The sequence below is a fragment of the Loxodonta africana genome, chromosome 1 (genome assembly GCF_030014295.1).
Source record: "Loxodonta africana isolate mLoxAfr1 chromosome 1, mLoxAfr1.hap2, whole genome shotgun sequence".
Classification (NCBI taxonomy): Eukaryota; Metazoa; Chordata; class Mammalia; order Proboscidea; family Elephantidae; genus Loxodonta; species Loxodonta africana.
Window position 1 is genome coordinate 232364410 of NC_087342.1, and position 20469 is coordinate 232384878.

At 41.3% G+C, this 20469-nt stretch overlaps 1 protein-coding gene across 2 annotated transcripts in view; it reads right to left on the minus strand.

Annotated features, from left to right (window-relative positions):
- The window catches only part of PRKN (parkin RBR E3 ubiquitin protein ligase), a 1623853-nt gene that overhangs the window by 998098 nt on the left and 605286 nt on the right, over nucleotides 1-20469 (minus strand). Inside the window, exon 4 of one of the 2 annotated variants that reach the window (XM_064293116.1) lies at nucleotides 13194-13312. In XM_064293116.1, coding sequence (XP_064149186.1) covers nucleotides 13194-13312 — 119 coding nt within the window. Of the gene's footprint in view, nucleotides 1-13193; nucleotides 13316-20469 lie in introns of both variants that reach the window. The other variant, XM_023559354.2, reaches the window with a different exon arrangement.

The following is a 20469-nucleotide window of genomic DNA, read 5'->3' on the forward strand; positions in this document are numbered from 1 at the left end:
AATTTGAATTTCTGTGTGTTCCATCTGGCGAGGTCAATATGTATAGTCATCGTTTATGTTGGTGAAAGAAGGTATTTCCAGTGAAGAAGTCCTTGGTCTTACAAAATTCTATCATTAGGTCTCCAGCATTGTGTCTATCACCAAGGCCATATTTTTCAACTACCAATCCTTCTTTGTTTCCAACTTTCGCATTCTAATCACCAGTGATTATCAATGCATGTTGATTACAGTGTGACAAATTGATGTGTCTGTCAGTTTGTCGTACTGTGAGGGCTTCTGCGTTGCTGTGATGCTGGAAGCTATGTCACCAGTATCCAGATACCAGCAGGGTCACCCATGAAGGACAGGTCTCAGCTGAGCTTCCAGACTAAGACAGACTAGGAAGAAGGACCCGGCAGTCTACTTCTGAAAAGCATTTGCCAGTGAAAACCTTATGAACAGAAGCAGAACATTGTATGATATAGTGCTGGAAGATGAGCTCCCCAGGTTGGAAGGCACTCAAAAGACGACTGGGGAAGAGCTGCCTCCTCAAAGTAGAGTCGACGTTAATGACGCTGATGGAGTAAAAATTTCAGGATCTTCATTTGCTGATGTGGCATGACTCAAAATGAGAAGAAACAGCTGCAAACATCTATTAATAATCGGAACCTGGAATGTAAGAAGTATGAATCTAGGAAAATTGGAAATCGTCAAAAATGAGATGGAATGCATAAACATCGATATCCTAGGCATTAGTGAGCTGAAATGGACTGGTACTGGCCATTTTGAATCAGACAATCATATAGTCTACTATGCTGGGAATGACAACTTGAAGAGGAATGGCATTGCATTTATTGTCAAAAAGAACATTTCAAGACCTATCTTGAAGTACAACGCTGCCAGTGATAGGATAATATCCATACGTCTACAAGGAAGACCAGTTAACAGGACTGTTATCCACTAAGGCCAAAGATGAAGAAATTGAAGATTTTTATCAGCTGCTGCAGTCTGAATTTGTTTGAACATGCAATCAGGATGCACTGATAATCACTGGTGAATGGAATGGGAAAGTTGGAAACAAAGAAGAAGGATAGGTAGTTATTAATACTACCCACTTTTCATAATTTACGTACAATAAACTAAGTACTTTAGAGGTAGTGCAGTAAACAATCCACACACTGTAAAATATAAGTACGTACATTCAGAATAACATGACTGAAATTTCTGGCCCACATTTTGGGAATGTCACACTAGCAGGAGGGTCAGATGTGTGTGGACATCAAAGGAGAAATGGTGAGACACTCCTCCCGGCACAGGCCCCCCTCTCTGCAGGGTCTCGGGACACTGGATCAGTGGGTGTTCAAAGCTACACTCTGGGGATTTGCATCTCTACAGTTTTCTCTTCTTTCTCTCTCTCTTTTTTAAGGCGTTAGAAGTAAACTAGTCAGTAGAGAAAGCTGGCAAATATCACAGTTGCTGTTTCTGTTGTGGTTACGTAGCTTTGAGTTGATCCTGACTCATCGCGACCCCAGGCAAAAAGACAGAACTGCCCCACATACAGCTTCCTAGGCGGTAATTTTTACGGAAGCAGATCACCACGTCTTTCTCCCTGGGTAGGTTTAAACCACCAGCCTTCCTGTTAGCAGTCAAGTGCTTAACCATCACGCCACCAAGCCTCCTTCAAAATACTACAGAAAGTCTACAAATAAACAAAGAACAACCACTGCCACTGAGGTCCAAATGTAAGTTTTTAGCTGGACCGAAAAGTCAATGAACTGCCAACACTGACCCACATTTTTGCAGGCTTTCAGACTGAAATGAATGCAATGAGTAACATATAACCAGAGAAAATTCTACTTCCATAACATCGAGCCTAGGACAAAGGCTCTGGATGCAAGAATTTCTATAATCAAGAATTTCTATAATCAAGAAGGGCAGTAACAGAGCAACTGGTTGGTGCAGATCAGTTGGATAACATTTGGCTTATTTCATAAATAATTTTATTTTTGTATATAACATTTTGTTTTTTTTGAGAAACAATTTTATATTTCTCACCTATTAACTGCTCATGTTAATGTAATATAGCAAAAACTGGACTTGTGTTTTCAATCCACAGAACACATTTATTGGTTTCTTCATATTTTGCATGAGAAGTTACCCTTCACTCACTTATTTGTAATTATCAATAGCTCTTCAGAAACAAACCATCATATCCAGTAAATAAGGTTTGATTGTGGCTGAAATGGCTGCTGGTTGGTTGCCCTCACCAAAGGATGCTGGCATCACTTCCCAGTGCTCAGTTTTTTCTGGAAACCCCCAGATAAGCATTTCACACCCACGCCACTGATGTCACATTTGCCAGTCTTGCTCTTCTTCCCCCTCTCTGCTCCTGCTTGCCTGTGCGCTTGACCCCCAGCTGACTGAAGGGTCCTCATGCTGTCAGCACCAATATCCATTGCACAGATGTCCCAGCAAAGGGCGGGAAAGAGGTCGTTGACCCAGGATGTCCAGCACAATTTGAATGTCAGATAAAAAGCAAAAAAGTCTAGCGTAACATGTTCCATGCAATATTTATACTTACACTTAAAGACGTTCTTATTTATCTGAAATTCAAGTTGAGCTGAACACCCTGTACATTTATTTGCTAAACCGGTGATCCTACCCAGAAGTCCCCTGGTGTCATAGTGGTGCTGGGCTTCCTCCTCTTCCCAGCTCAGATGGAACACAGCTCTGGCCTCTGCCCAGGCTCTCACGCAGACTCTGATGAAAACCCCTTCAGTCACTCTTAGCTCTCACCCTCTGCTGAGCTGTGGGTCTGAGGGCAAGTCCAACGGGCCTGAGGGGGCAGATGCCACCCTCCTCTTCTCTCACCTAAGATGTTTTCCTCACCAGAACCTCAGCTAAAACATTGGGAGAACTGTTGAAAGTCGCTTAAGTAACCCAAAGCTTTCTTGTCAATTCATGCTTACAAACTGCTGTGTTTCGTGCACTCCGTGGCCAAGGCGAGGGGGTGGTTCCAGGGAGCCTAGTGAAGATCAGCTCACTAAGGACCAATTCACCAAAAGCATAGTCTACCCAACATGATAATCTATTCGAAGTTTGCTTCATGGGATTAGTTATAAAACTGATAGCCCAGTTTTGTTTTGTTTTATTTTGGTTTTTTCTGACCTTTTCAGGTCCCCTCCCTGGTCCTTGGTCTTCTCAATCTATGTACCAGGGTGTGCCTTATGCTGAGCTTCCTCTCTGTCTTTCCCTAGAAGAAAACCAGTTGCCTTTGAGTCGACTTCGATTCATGGTGACCCCAAGTGTGTCAGGGTAAGGTTTTCAATGGCTGATTTTTCAGTAGATTGCCATGCCTTTTTCCCAAGGCACCTCTGGGTAGACTTAAACCTCCAAACTGAGTTTTCGCCACCCAGAGACTCCCCTAAAATGCTTAAGAAGGCAAAAGTGTTCAACCAAATGTGAGAAATCTTTGAACACCATTAAAACAAATTCAGTATAAGATGCTACAAACTTTATAATTGGGTAAAAGAAATATATTTCTGGTAAAACAATAAATCCTTAATAGAGGAAGTGCTGGAAAATTAAATTTTGGAGAAACAGAGACTAATTAAACTCAAGAATAGAGAAAAATCAGTAAACTAAAAGTTCCCATAGGAAATGTTGAAATTTTGATTATATGCATATCAAATAAGAATATATACATCAAATATATGCAAGAAAAATATTCATAAGGAGGCAAATTTACCTATGATGCTCTCCTTTCCAAAAACTGAACATTTTTTTTAATTATGCAAATAGAATATACGATTGAATATTTGGAAGATAATCAAGTGGAGAATGCAATCACAATAGCTGAATAGATTACAAAAGAATGTTCCAGAAAACTGTCATTCTTTATGATAATTTTGGTAACTTAGTACATTTGGTACAATAATCAATTAGAACACAATTCGTAGCCTTTGGAGGTGGATGGTGGTGATGAAGAATATTTATAGGTTTTCTAGACATGGATTATCCAAAATCGCTATTAGTTTTAAGAAAATGACACTAGTAGGCATTTAAATTCTTACAACATTCAGTTGCTTATACAAACTGACATTGATACCCTGAAGTGGTTTGGATCAAGTGGACATTACATTTAGAATTTGCATACACTGTATAATATATTTGTAAACTTTCAAGCGTAATACAAATGTAAAATAAAGCATGAAGTCTTAAAATTTTATGGTAATTTTTTCAGTTTTTTTGGTTGTTTTTAGATTTGTTCTTTTCTAGGTGCTGGTTTTGGTAAAAGTGAAACAGAGGAAGACATTCTAACTTGTCATCAGTTTCCTCTTGGTTGGGCATTCAGCAGCATGCAGGCACCATTAGCATGTGGGAGAGAGGACTGCAGCCCACAGTGAGGACAAAACGGAGAACTTCCTAAGGAAGCCAGACTTGAGAAAGAAGATGGAGCAGAGAAGAGTCCATGATGCCCGAGACAAGAAATCCCATGTCAGAACTGATAGCAGGACAAGGGGAGAGGTAAATGGGGGCACTCCAGCACTGGCTGTGGAAAAAGCTCTTGGCCTCCCTCCTGGAGCCTATATGTGAGATAAGCCCATACACCAGGCAGCTCCTTTGTAGGCCTGTGCTACAACACAAAGAAAATAGAACACAGTAAGGTGACATCCTTGCCATTGGGACACACTAACAAAATAAAAATATTTAAATGACATAAAGTCACATGTAATTACCCTTCTATCATACTCTAAAAACTGAGAAATGACCATGGATCGAATGCACACCAAACGAGAAGGAGTAAAAAGTGCACACTTGGGCAAAAACAGGATGCTATAACTAGAAAGAAGCCTAGATGTATTCTAAGACTTTTAGTTTAGTGCATAGATGTGAGAGTGTATTTTGATAATAAGAGCAGCAAGTCGTCTCCTGACCAACAATTAATCTGCAACAAATATTAAGCTTAGGAATGATTATACATTTAGGCTATATTTCTTAATAAATTTCCGCACATAAATTGTCCCTAATCTATAAACAAATTTTAAATATAATCCATCATGCCAGGCACTTTACATCTTCTTCTATTTATTGTACCATTTCTCATCAGAAACCTTTTAGCTTTAATGCTATTCCACAGCAGAGTGTCTCATTAGCATGGCAAAGATAAAGTTCGTTTTGAGATAAAGTAATTACAGCAACGTAAGGGGGAAAAAAATCACCCAAACTTTTTGGCTGCAGAAATCTCCTGGCTCCTGATTCATTTTAAGACTAATACTGAGTACAGATTAGGGGATGTTAATACTAGATAACTCCAGCTACCTTGAGTTTGTGCTGATGGGATTTAACAATTTGTAACCTTCCTCAGAACTAAAGAGTCCCAGAGGTATGAGTTTACAGTATGAGTTCAGCAGGTGCTTCGATGCTTATTTATTTACTCATTTAGCAGAAAACTCTTCACCTGAACAAAGTAATTGTCATGGATTGAATTATGTCCCCCCAAAAATATGTGTATCAACTTGGTTAGGCCATGATTCCCAGTATTGTGTGGTTGCCCTCCATTTTGTGATCGTAATTTTATGTTGAGAGGATTAGGGTGGGATTGTAACACCACCCTTACTCAGGTCACCTCCCCATCCAAGGGAAAGGGAGTTTCCCTGGGGTGTGGCCTGCACCACCATTTATCTCTCAAGAGATAAAAGGAAAGGGAAGCAAGCAGAGTTGGGGACCTCAGACCACCAAGAAAGCAGCACCAGGAGCGTAGCATGTCCTTCGGACCTGGGGTCCCTGCACCTAAGCAGCTCCTCGACCAGGGGAAGATTCAGGACGAGGAGCTTCCTCCAGAGCCGACAGACAAAGGATTCCCCTGGGGCTGACACCTTGAATTTGGACTTTTAGCCTACTTTACTGTGAGGAAATAAATTTCTCTTTGTTAAAGCTATCCACTTGTGGTATTTCTGTTATGGTAGCACTGGATGGCTAAGACAATAAAAAAAAACAGCAACTACCATTTTTGGGATGTGCACGATGTGCCAGGAGCCCTGGTGACAAAGTGGTTAAGTGCCGGCTGCAATTTGAACCTACCAGCTGCTCATCGAGAGGAAGATGTGGCAGTCTACCCTGTAAAGGTCTACGGCCTTGGAAACCCTATGGGGTGGTTCTACTTTGTCCTACAGAGTTACTAGGAGTCAGAATTTACTCGACAGCAAAGGATTTTATCATGTGCCAGGCATTGTGCTAAGTACCTTATGGGCTATGCCGTTTAATCTTCACAATAACCATTTTACAAGAAGGAAACTGAGACATAAAGAAGTTAAACGACTTCCCCAAAATCAAACAGCTAACGAGCAGCAGAGCCAGAGTTTGATTCTGGGGTGTTGGGCAGACCGGCCAGGACTAAGGAGACTGCTCTCTCCAGCCCTGCTCCTGGGGAGTTCTCAGCCTGATATTCCCTGACAAATGAAATGCTGAATCCATGGTCTCCCAGCACTCCTCCAAGGCTACTCTATCTTCTCATTATTTTTAGAGTCCATAAAGTCCTTTACTCCTCAAATATCCTTACTATACTATAAGCCCATTTCCATTCAGAAAAACCAGTCAGTTTCTCAGGCAACAGAATTTTGCTTCCTCCACAAGGCATAGTCCACTGGTCATGTGGACACTGAGCTGAACCGTGATGGCGGGACCAGAGGGGCCCTCATCACTCTCTAGGAGAGAACGCTGGCAGCCTTTAATGGACAGACTCCTCTTTGTCAGCATTATACTCTTAAACTCTCCAAACCAAAACCCAAACCAAGCCCACTGCCATCAAGTCGATTCTGACTCACAGCAACACCATAGGACAGAGCAGAACTGCCCCACAGTGTTTCCAAGGAGCAGCTGGTGGATTCAAACTGCTGACTTTTTTGTTAGCAGCCAAGATCTTGAACCACTATACCACCAGGTCTCCAACTAAACGCTCCAGCTCAGTCAAAATACTTAACAAGTCATACAGTCTCTGGTAATGTATCTGTTTATAAAATCAGTGATGGGGAATCTTTATGAGTTTGGGCTAAGAAGTATACCATGTTTTACACAAACAACGCACACCTCTGCATTTGTTGGCAGGCAGAGCCCTCCCCCCAGGAAGTGTTCTTGTAAGCATGCTATGCTGATGTTTCTTACAGCAACATGAGAAAGAGGATTGGCATGGGGCAATTGTGGGGGTACCTTGTGGGGGGATGGTACAGCCAGCAAACAAATGCAGAAGGTGTGGGTCATTTGTGTAAAAATATGGCAATTGACTACATATATTTTTTTTATATCTTGCTTCCTTACCAGGCGTCTCACTGTCTTGTTTCTTCACTTCACACACTTATGATCTAACAACAGGACAGACTGTAGAAAAGACCAGGTCTCATTCAAACTATAGTGGTGAAGGGTATTGACTAAACTGTGGACTGCCAAAACAATGATCAGTCTTAGAAGACTTACAACCAAGATGCTCCTTAGAACCGAGGATGGTGAGACTTGGTCTTGCTTACTTTGAACCCATCATCAGGGAAAGTCCAATCACTTGAAAAAGACACCATCTTGGAAACATAGAGGGTCAATGAGAACAAAGGAAACCCCTGATGAGATGAATTGGCTCAAGAGGCCCAAAACGCTTACCAAACCTACCAATGATCGTGAAGATGGAAAAGGACCCAGCAGTGTTTTTATTCTGTTATATGTAAGGTCATCTGAGTTGGAGCCGACTTGATGGCAACCAACAACAATTGACATTCTAACCTTGAGTTTGATGGGACACAATGGAGAAGAGAGAGGAACGAGTTTGGCTTTTTTAACCAAGAAAATTTCTTCTTCAATTCCTAGTTATTTTGAAAAGGAAAATACACCCTACACATCTTGGAAAACCTAACCTTTTCTGACCACTTTTCTGAATAAAGAAAAGGATTTGGCCTAGTCATCACTCAGTCTTCTACACTCCCAAGAAAACAGAGGCATGGGTTACTTTACATTTTCTATTTTATTGTTCAAAAGCACAAGGAGCTTATGAAAATGTAGAAAGCAGCCTCCCTTCTGTGCGCTTCTCATCTCACCTCTGCAGGGACCACTGTGAACAATCCGTGAACAGGAAATTGGAAATCAAGTGCTTGCCATGTTTTTCAGTCAGCCCTTGCTCACTATTTTCTAGTGAGTGTACCTATTTCTCTAGGACATTTGGTCCAGTCAATACCCTGGTCAAGGTCTCCACATGATAAAGACAGGTACTTTGATTTGGAGACAGAACAAAACCTGATGTCTGAGTCGATTCTCAACTGACTCTTTGGGTCAGGTCTAAACTCCAGACATCAGTGTCCGCATCCTTAACACCAGTACAGAAATGTCTATGCCACCCTCCCTGGCAGTTTATTATAAGTATCGTATGAACTATTCATGTACCAGAGGCGGCTCTCTATTATTACAGGCAAAACTTAAATAATGTTGAGGAAATACTGGGACTATGAATAAAACCCCACACGAAAATTGAGGAAGCTATGGTTAAGTCTTGTGAAATGCACGGAGTTTGTTGCAGGCTGATTTCTGCAGGAAAAAATAAAATTACACTGTCAAAAACAGCCCAGGTGGTTGAGTGGGTTCAGATAGTCCTCCTTGCTTACAAAAGCTCCTTGCAGAAGCCAGCTACACCACACGCTGTTCCACTTGGAACTGCTCAGCCACACGAGGCCCTATTTCTTTCCCCTTCTCTTGCTGTATCTCTGTTTTTTCTTTCTGACCAGAGAAAATTGTATAAGTTGTAGATCTTTATAAAGTTCTGGAAAGTGAAATCTAAGAGTTGCCTTAGATTTCACATCTCAATCATTTCTCCCGGGTTGACCTCGGCACCTGCCCTAGCATTATGAAGCCTTCACTCCCAGATGATCAGAGTGTGGGCCTCGGGGAGGACTCCTAAGTACCACTGGGTGTGCCCTTGTTATTAATGAGAGATCAAAGTGCTTGCCTGTATGCTGCTGTGCTCCACCTAGTAACTGGACTGAAAATCTGGATTCAATGAATTATCTTTCAAGCATCTTTGATTCTATTTTCTCTAAATCCTTAAGCCTATTTTTTCCCCAAGAACTTTTTTCAAATGATATTTTTAGCACAAAGGAAGTAAGGAGATAATAGGCCATTGATTACCAGATTTGTATCGCGAGCAATACATCCTGGAAAAAGTTTCCGCTTTGCAAAAATACAGAGATGTTTCAGCCCTGGCTCCGTAGCTGAGTGGCTGTGTAACTCTACTGGATTCACACTTAACCCCACGGAGTCTTTCGTTGGAAACACTGGATAATAATATCTACTCTGTGGGTCTGTCAGGAGATTTAGGGAAATACAAGAATATAAATGTAAGGTTGGGATTCATATAAATTGTGGCATAACAATCATAGGTATCATGACTGATATGACCATGAAACACCAGACAGAATCTCTGAAGCACATGGATGGGCTGAATCCACGTGTGAGGGCCGGAATGCAGACGTGACTCCTTCAGCATTGCAAGCTGTATGGCCTACTGTCTGCCAAGCAGGGCGTTAAGTGATGGAAATAAACCAGGGACCCAAACTGACAAGTCACTGGCTTCTGTGAGGCTTACAGACTATTGGAATATAGACAAGTCAGTGGACAAGTGGACAGAACGTGGAACAAGGAACTGAATTTTCTCCGCAGTGACGCAGTTGAGGATTTGGCCTGTTAGGGAAAGAGGAGACCAGATAGCTCAGGAAACACTTAAAAGGGGGTCAAAGACAAGCAGAACAAAAAACAGGGGAATTTAGGACAGGCAAAGTCCAGGTGGTCATGGGAGTCAGCACCTGAGATGGGCGGAGCCAAGCAACAATGGATCTTCCCTCTGAGGGAGGGCTGGTCCAGGAGAACGTGGTGACTTCTCTTCCTCACAGAGTTTTATTTTGAGATGGAAATAGCCTCTTGATAGATAGCGATGGTGGTGGGGGTGTTTTTACTGTTCTAAAAAGTGGTAGTTCAAGCCTGGACTGATTTTATAGTAAAGGATATATATAAATAATGATGATAAAGATAATAGCTTAACATTCCTAAATATCTGTGGCCCAGGCTCTGTTCTAAGCACTCCTCACATGTTAACAAATCTTCATAACAACTAAGAATGGGTACTATCATCCCAACAACTGACTTTCTGGTTAGCAGCTGAGTGCTTAACCACTGTGCCACCAGGTCTCCTGGCTAACATAGTAGGAAATAATAAAGTCGACCTTCTAACTGGGCAGCCTGAGCCCAGAGTCATCCTCTCACACCACATGGCCTCTTCTCTCTCACTTTTATTGAATGCTTACTGCACACAGAGCTGCTAAGCATCTCATGTCCATGGAGCCTTTAAACCCTTCTTTGGTTTTGCACATGTAGACAGATACCACAGGTAAATTTTTCTTTCTGTTTTCTATTTTCCCTTCACTGGGCATATTTTGAACTGAGAAATTGTACATACAATACCAGACTGGTAATTTTTCTTGATTAAAAAAAAAAAAAGATCTGGCCACAGTGAGTTTCTATCTCACTGCCTGCCAACAGCTGGAAGAGCTGAAGAGCAGCTGCCTCCTTACATGGCTGCAACCTCTCCAGCCCACCACAGTCCATGCCACTCCCCTATGCTCACAGCTGACTGAATTTCTATCACCTGCTTGACTACTGCAGATATCTGAGCATGAGACCCTTACTATAAACATAACTATGGATCATAAAGGGGGAGACTGTGGAGCTTAAAAGCTTAAGTCAGAAAGCCCAAGTTCCAATCCCAATCCCACCATTTACAACCTATTATTTCCTTGGGCAAATTTTTAAATATCTTTAAACTTCATTTATCTCAAAACTAAGGATACTAAAAGTAGAGGATCAGCAAAAAATAGGAAGACCCTCTACAAAACGGGTTGACACAGCAGCTGTAAGAATGGGCTCAAATATAGCAACAATTGCGAGGACGGTGCAGGACCAGGCAGTGTTTTGTTTTGTTGTACACGGGGTCGCTATGAGTCGGAATCAATTCGATGGCACCTAACAACAACAACAATAATATTTAACTGAGATTGTTGTTATGAAATAATCAAATGAGATAATGCACGAAAGTAATTTCGCTTGGTGTTCAATAATTATTTGTTATTGCTGTTTTCATTAACAATATCAGGGAGTTAATATACATAGGTCACATACGTACTCATCTGGAGGAATCGGGACTTGAGTATAGGTGAGAAGAAGAGAAGAGCCTGCTTAAGGCAATGGAACAGGCTAGTGGCAGAGGGGAGGAGCCAGTTGAAGAAAAACACCTGTGGGACTTCAGGACAGTATGTTTGTCGACAAAAACACTGTCCAATAACACCCCAGAGGAAGGGTCAACCAGTTGGCTAGAACAAATCTAGACTTGATTCATTGATTTGGATTTGTGAGTGGACTTTCCTATATAGCAGAAATGTTGTATCATAGTGATGTATTAAATTATATTTTTATATCAATAATTCTGCCCTTTTTCCCTATCTTGAGGCAATGAATCCTTGATTTTTTCCTTTGAGCGCTTTCTCCATGCGTCACAATTTTCATTACATAGGGCCACCACCTCAATCCAGGCCTCCAGCACCTCACCTATGAGCCATATGATGATTTCTTTATTAGCCTCTTTGCCTTTAAACTGTGCCCCACTCGAGACCTGGGGACATGGAGTCACAACACTAAGTATCCTAGGCATAATTTACACAACACCGTTGTTTTAAGGATTTTTGCCTGGGCTCCCCATCGCCTGCAGAAGGAAAGCTAAATGCTCTAGACCATCATTGGGGTCTCTATCTGGTAAGCGGGCTATTTATCTACACATGAGCCACTGACTACCCCAAAGTACAGGTAGCCGCCAACTTACGACAGGGTTCAGTTCTGACGACTCCATCATAAGTAGGTTCTGACATAAGTCTCTCTTTTTTTTTTTTAACGTTTTCATTATTATTGCCTTCAGCATCTTTATAAATCCAGCCTTTGAACATCTGCAAATCAACATCTGAGACTGATAACATCAGCAAATTACGTGCTGCAGCACTTTATGTGGTACATATCACTAACAATAAGATGTACCTCCCCCGCCAAAAAAAAAAAAGCAAAAACAGATGGTCTTAAGTGCAGTTCTTTGAAACCGGAATCTGCCATAAGTCAGAGACTGCCTGTACTCTGTCCTTTTATGCCTCCTCAACCACATTCCTGCCAGGGCCTTATCCAGACACCCTCTGTGCCCTACTGGCATTCTCGCCTCAGCTGAATCTAGCCAAATCTTATGCAACCATCACGTTGAAGCCATGAACAAATTTTCTGTTTCAAATCAGCGGTTGACAAACTTCTCCTCTAAGGGGGCAGAAGCAAGTATTTCAGGCTTTGTGAGCCTTGCGATATGTGTTGCGGCTGCTCTCCTGGACTCTGCCCTCACAGCACAAAAGCGGCCAGAGACAGTCTGCAGAGAAATCGGTGTGGCCGTGTCCCCATAAAACTTTATTTACGCACACCGAAATTTAAACATCAAATACTTTTCACAGGTCATTCAATACTCTCATTTTTCTTCCTTCTACCATTTAAAAGTGTGAAAGCTACTCTTTGCTCACGGACTGTACGATAACAGGCAGCAGGCCACGTTTGGCCTGTGGGCTGTAGTTTGCTGACCCTGTTTTACATGCACACCCTTAGATGATCCACAGCTTTCTGTTTCCCTTTTTCATTGCAGTCTAACTTACATTTAGCAAAACCTTAACTGTGTCAATCTTAAGTGGACAGTCCAATGAACTTGGATATAAATGAACAAACTATGTGACCACCCCACAGATGAAGGCATAGAACATTTCCAGTATTCTAGAAGGCTCCTTCATGGTCTCTTATAATAAATACCTTCATCGGAGAGCAACCACTTTGTTATAAAAGCAGGTTCTACCCTTTTTTTTCAATAGGTCTGGACTAAAGAGAGGGTGAATGATCCTATGATCCCTAAACTCGAACATGAGCAGAAAGAAATCAAGAAGGCAGAGCTGTCTTTTAAAATACAGTTGCAGATATCATTAACTATCATGGTCACACAGAAGAATGCCTTTCATTTCCAGTGATGTGTGATATATAATTAGAGACATCAAAAGGCAATTCTAGAAATTCATATTCCTTCTCCTGGGCAGTCTCTTGCTAACACTGCATTCTCTTACCTGGGCCAAGGTGAGTGTTGCTTGTTTGCACGCGCTGCACTGTACCCTGAGTTTTCCTGGCTGCACTGCTCGACAGGGGTCTTTGCAATACACATAAAAACTGTTGTAAGTTGGTCTACCTGCTGGGAGAAGAAGCAGAGGAAATAGCCAATCAATGCCGCATCCAAATTGAGACAATAAACTCTCTTTAAAGAATTTGGTAAACATTAAAACTAACTCATCAGGTACATGTTGGGGCATTAGTAGGATAAATATTCCAATGAAGATACAACAATTCAGCTCCGAAAATCTAGTTTTATGCTCAAAAGAGTGAAAATCATCTGTCTTCTTGCCAACAGCCCTGTGACTTACTCAGCAAAGTAAGCACCCTGCTGTTGAGCATGCTGGCCAAGCGCATTTGCAACTGAGTGAAATTCAATGCACTCTTTGCTGGTGAAGTTTTAAAAGAGGACAGGAAATTCAGAGCCTACTGGAAAGTTAGAGTCCACTGCTCCTGAATTTGGTTTCATACTTCTATACATTGTTTGGAACACTGCAGATATTTCCTTTTAAATTCTTATCCATTGGGACAAACCAGCCCACTTCTCATGACATGGATGGTATGAACCCAGAATGCTGTGTATCCATGAAGATCTTCCAACAAACAATCACAGGCATACACCTACAGTGGGACAAGAACCCGGAGTAGCTTAACAGGCCAGCGACTGGGAACAGAAATTGACACTGTATTCCCTTAGTATTCTCCCTAATCAGACAAATGCCAGTCAAATAAAACATGGTGGCATGGTGGTTAAGAGCTCGGCTGCTAACCAAAAGGTTGGCAGTTCAAATCCACCAGCTACTCCTTGGAAATCCTATGGAGCAGTTCTACTCTGCTCTCCCATAAGGTCGCTATGAGTTGGAATCAACAGAAACAGGTTTGGTTTGGTTTATCTCAAGGGTAAAAGCTAGACCAGATATATATATATATCTTTAGTAATTCAACACATCTGTCAAATGTCACAACACAGGAATAGCATTACAGTGTAAAATTAGGGAAATCTTCCTGAATGGTTTCACGCCGTCGCATCTGTGCAGAACAAACTTTACTTGGAAGCATTTGCCAAAAAAATAATTCCCTTCCCAAATTCCTAAAAGTTACCAAACAGTTCTTTTAATTCCTATCTTACTGTTGCGGGGTGGGGTAACACAAAAGCTCATGGCACGAAAGTTTGTTTTAAAACTTTACTATTATCATCAACAATCTAAAAATAACAAATAGTGCGTATTTTTATCATTATGTGTGAAAACCTTCAGCCTCCCAAATATACGTGGTCAACTGAAAACAACTAGTACAAAAATAATGAAAAAAACAAAACAGATGAAGTGTAACGCAGTTCCATTTGTTTTACTAATTTACGGAAAGAGCCTCTGTAGACACATTGAGTTGTCGTTTGTTCAGTCATCCTTACTAATATACTAGGTGACAACACTTTGTAAAATGCAAAGCACAATAAAGATGTCACATTATGTAATTTTATCATGTATTGGCAGAATGTTTTATAAGCATTACTCTACAGAGATTAGTATTTAGCTTCTAGTATAAAACAGGAGATAAATATGTTTTTATTGGTAAGAAACTGATTTTCTGACACATCTTTGTAGCTGTAGTGCCTTAATGTGCAAGATATTCAAGTCTATAAACACAGTATTAGCAAATATAATTGCATAAAATATATCCTTAAAGTTTTATGCATATAATAAACACAACAGATAGAGCCATGTATTGTTATATAAATATTTATAACGTAATAACTGACAGAATCTCACAAGATCTCAAGAACTGTAACAATTTTAATTTGAGCTTAGGGAAGGAGGTAGGAACCATTACCGTTAAAACCTTTATCAACGATATGAACAAATCCAGTTTCACAATTTTTATAACCTACTGTAATTTTTTTTTCTACTGTAAAAGTTAAATAGCAAAAGAGAAGAAGAAAGACAAGGAATGGGAAAAAGAAAAGCTCTCCGAAGGGAAGCCAGGGTTTCAAAGACACTAGTATTATTGAAAGAGTGTATTAGTAACAATTTTTTTACAATACTAAAAGTGTCTCAGAAATTGCAGGAAGCTAAATGAGTCTTCTATCCCCCTTAGGGCGACAGCCACGTTTGCGGTATTGTTTCAGCTGACGACATATCAAGGCAGAATTTTAAGACTGTGAGTTCCTTCCACCGCTACCCAGTACGACCTTCATCAATGTCCTTGAGAAGTTGCTCAGACAATGCTGCACGCCAATGCGTGTGCCCTAGAAGCATATGAGATGACATGCAATCTATTACACTGCTTCCCAGAGCCAGCTCCAAAACTCCAAGTTGGGGATTAATAGCCAGTCTAAGGAAAATCGAGGTTAGGCCAGTCCTGGCAGTGGCAAATTTTCAGCTTTTGACTCCACTCTGGCCAGCAGCAGGCAGGGCTCCAAATAACACTTGTGAGTCCAGGAGACAAAAGTCCCACTGTCAGGATGGCTTCCCTACCTATTTGGCTACGAACTACCACTTGAAGTTGGCAAGCTTCTCTGTGGCATGCTGAGGTCTGCATTCACTGAACAGGGCTAAGACCATAACATCCTGCTGTTCTGGGCAATGTTCCCATTGGCCTGACTGAGAGCGAACGTAGGGACCCCTGAATGTGGAGTCAGAAATCCCGACAGAATCACAACACGAGCCTAAGAAGGGCTTGAAAACCTTCCTCTAGGTGTATAACTGCCCGTAATCAATTACGTGACTCTCCCCCTTTCGTGTCTTTTTGAAACTTAAAATCCTCTTTCTCTGTGAATTGACTCTCCCATATGGCAACTCTTTACTACTCAAAATAATCACAACAGCTTGTTTGTGTTGATGAGTTTCCTTCCTTTCATCTAAGTTTTCAAGCCTAGAGAAATACTTCCAAATGGAACAACTTCTACCCTTCACTGTTGCACCACTTGTTGACATTTGGCCCCATTTGGGCATACTCTCCCTCCATATGAGTATGCGTGTGTGTGCACATATACATGTATACACACATATGCCCACACATACATTTGTGTTTTGGCTGGTTCATTTGTAATTGAGTTGAAGACATCAAAACTCTTCACTCTCTAAATCCTTCAACTTAAATATCCTAAAACTAAGGACTTCTGCATATAAACCACCTAGCTTTCTTAACGACTTGGTTACTTCAGTTGTTTTTCAGAGGCTAATTCTAATTTCAGTATACGTTACAGGACACGACAGCAGTTTGCAAGCTGTTAACAGGTCCCAAGCTAAAATACTGGAGGCTCTTGGGTCAAACCATCTTAGATGCTGCTAAGTTAAGCCCAGGTACACAAGTTGTCTGAGTGCCGGACTTTGCAGACCTTCCTGCCTCCCGAGAGAAGAGGAAGAAAGCCTGGCATGTTTCACGCTGTCACAGACCACAGGACCCTTCCTTTTATGAAGCATCTTGTGATGTATTTCTCAGAAGAAAAAAAAAAAATAGAGAAAAGATTAAACTTACTACATAAGGCTTGATCTACAGTTAGTCCGACTGGTAAAGTTTATAATTCTAGTTAAGTTTAGATCAAACGTTCCCAAAAATCCACTGACAATTAGGTACTGCCCACCCCCACAAACCATAAACAACCTTATATAATTAGTTTGTCATGTGCCAGGAGTGTTGGGCTATGCATGTAATTATTTCACAGAGTAAACTATATTCATTTCATTCAGAAGCTCATTTTTTCTGCCAAGGGTAGTTAAGATCACGGTGTCTATTTGTTCAGGGCCTTTTTGATGTATGAGTGCACAGGAGGTGTCTACCATTTCTCAGCATTCTAACTATATTGTCATACTGAATTTTTCCCTCCCACTTCGCATGGGTAAATCACCCTCAGGCAAGTCTCATCTTTTCTGTTCTTGGCCCCAATACTTGCCAATAGCATCGCTCATATTCACAAAACATAAAGAATATGTATCATTTGCTTTGGCTTTTTGAGAAAAACCACAAAGTCTTCCCAAGTTCCTCTTTTTTTTTTTAATTGTGTTTACAAAAAAGTTTTTAACGTGTTTTATTAATAGGGTTATGGCCTGATGACTTATTTCAAAGAGACACGTGGATAGTTAAGTCATTCTGACTCCCATGAAAACTTCATTGACCTCAGAAGATGCTGTCATGGAGAGTCAAGAGTTTAATTTCCTTGATAATTTTTTTCTAGTAGGGGAAGGAGTGAGGTTTAGCATATTTCATACCTAGGTAACAGCTTTCAGTATTAATATACTACAAAACAGCACGCAGCAGTAACAAAGGATTTAAAATAACATTTACTACTTCTGAGCATATTAAAACATTAAACAGAAGAACACTTTCAAGAGAACTTTCTGTGGTGATAAAATAATTCTACATTCGCACTTTTCAATATTGTAGCTGCTAGCTACATATTCGTCAGTTTGTATTGTGCTGATGTGTGTTGCTATGATGCTGGAAGCTATGCCTCCAGTACTAAATACACAAGCAGGGTCACCCTTGGTGGACAGGTTCCAGCAGAGCAGCTAGACTAACACAGGCTAGAAAGAAAAGCTGATGATCTTCTTTTGAAAATTAGTCAATGAAAACCCTACGGATCACAACAGAGTATTGTCTGATATGATGCTAGCAGATAAGCCCCCTAGGTTGGGAGTCACTCAAAATATACAGTAGCCACAACAATGGTCTCAAGTATAGCGATGATTGCGAAGATGGCACAGGACTGGGCAATGTTGAGTTGCGTTGTACATGGAGTCGCCATGAGTCAGAGCTGACTCTACATCAATGAACAACAACAAAGCTACATGTGGTTATTGAAAATTTGAAATGCGACTAGAGTGAGGAATTATATTTTTAGTTTTATTAATTTTAAGTAACTTAAACAGCCATATATGGCTGCTGTTGTTGTTGTTGTTAGGTACCTTTGAGTCAGTTCCAGCTCACAGGAACCCTATGTACAACAGAATGGAACATTGCAGAGTCCTGTGCCATTCTCACAATCACTGCTATGTTTGAGTCCACTGTTGCAGCCACTGTGTCAATCCGTCTCATTGACAGTCTTTCTCTTTTTCATTGACCCTGTACTTTACCAAGCACCATGTCCTTCTCCAGGGACTGGTCCCTCCTGATAACATGTCCAAAGTATGTGAGACAAATTCTTACCATTCTTGTTTCTAATGAGCATTCTGGCTGTACATCTTCCAGGACAGATTTCTTTGTTCTTCTGGAAGCTTAATATTATTTGCTAATCCCAAAATTCAAAGGTATCAATTCTTCTTCAGTCTTCCTTATTCATTGTCCAGCTTTTGCATGCATATGAGGCAACTGACATATGGGTAAAAAGACATATGGGTAGTAGCTATTAAATCAGACAGCACAGAAGTAGAGTATAAATAACACTGATGCGTCTGGCCCCCACCTCCGTCCTTCACCAGGAATGCTGGCAACAGTACCGAGGAAGATTTCTCTGTCATACTGAGCAGTACGATAACTTGTTCTTACCTGCACTAATATAAAAGCAATGTTGGCTGGAGAAAAGGAGAAACAGGAAGATTTGAACCTTGAGGTACTGCAAGACAGGGCAGCAGTGGGTGGGGTACTTTGGTACTTTGTAGTGTTTGAGGCAGAACAAGGTGGATCTCCCACTTCTTCCTCCAATATGCACCCACTTCTTGGTTTGCACCTACAAAGCTGTTACTCACTCTCCACCATCTCCACTGCCACCATCACCACCTCTGAATTCAGACTCATATTCAAGGTCGTTTGCATTGACGCTTGCTTTATGCATTTTTTTCCTGTGAATTTCTCATAAGGATAAGGTTTCTCCCTAAGGAATAAAATCCAAAAGAAGGAAAGTTCCAGCTTAGCCTTGTCACCTTAAAAAAGTGACTTGTTCAAACACCACAGAACCAGGATCTAAAGGAGGGGGAGGAGTCCCTGAAGGAAGCACACTTCACTGCCTTCATATAGCTCTTCACACATCAACAGCCTTTCATGGAGTCTTTGCGGCTCCTGCCCTATGCCTCCTTACTGGTTATGACCTTGTTCTTTCTTGAATATCAAGGACATGATTGCTGTCTGACCTATTAGCTCCATTAGCAGCTAGACGCTGTCCTGTTCCCTCAGCTTACACCTTCCTCTAGGCTCTCAGTCCTATTTGACACCCAGGAGCCCACTATGGAGTAGACAAATGGCCAGAGCTTATCCTGAGTCTGCAGCAGGGAGCTGGGCAGAAATAACTTTAGGGGCATAGATAATCTCCTCTCCAAAATTTGCTAGCATTCTATCTCTGGGTGATGGTCATTCGGCATATACTTGACCACATTTGCTAGAATATATGGCTCATGACCCAGGTGTACAACAAATATACAACAAATGAACAAAACAATACTGCTCTGAAGGCAGGGTTTTGAACCAGTTCAAACTGGTTCAGTCAAGGCCGACAAAATGAAACCAGAAGATACCCAATTTGTTACTATTTGGGGGGATCCAGAATGATAACCAGAAGGGTCAAAGCCCTAGGAGGTGCATGAGCCTTTGCAGGTGCCCAACGCTTGAGAATGGATTATTGTCAGGACCGTGAAGAGCAGCATACATTCAAAGCTGCATGGTTGGCTGCCATCTTTGAGCAGGGCACCACTGTTTCCAGCTCTGCTCAAAATCCCACAGGCAAGAGATTTGGTTGCTATGCAATGCATATGTTGCCCTTGTTTTCTGAGGAGATTAAGCTTCTAGCAGGGCTTTGACCAGTAATTTTTCACCTTCTGGTTATTGTTCCAGTTCGCCCAAATTTGAAAAACTTAGGTCTGTTCCTGTTTTGTTTCCTCGGCAATGACTGAACCAGGCAGAACCAATTCAAAGCCCTACTTCACGTATGACAGAGAGAACCTACTTTTCCATGTATTGACCTGAAATCTATTGCTCATTGGTTCTTGTTTGAACAATGCACACAGAATTAGTCTAAAGCACTGTCCTCACAAATTCTTTCTACTGTGCACTCCCTGGGTCATATCTTCTGCATGATGTGATGCTTTGGATCATTGAAAAGGTAAGTATCTGGTTCACCTTGTTGTTGTTGTTGGGTATTGTCAAGTCTACTCCGACTCATAGTAACCCAATGGGTCAGAGTAGAACTGCCCCATAGGGTTTCTTAGGCTACAATATTTACAAAACAGGAGCTCTGGTTGCACAGTGGTTAGCGCTCAGCTGCTAACTGAAAGGTCATTGGTTCGAACCCACCAGCTGCTCCTTGGG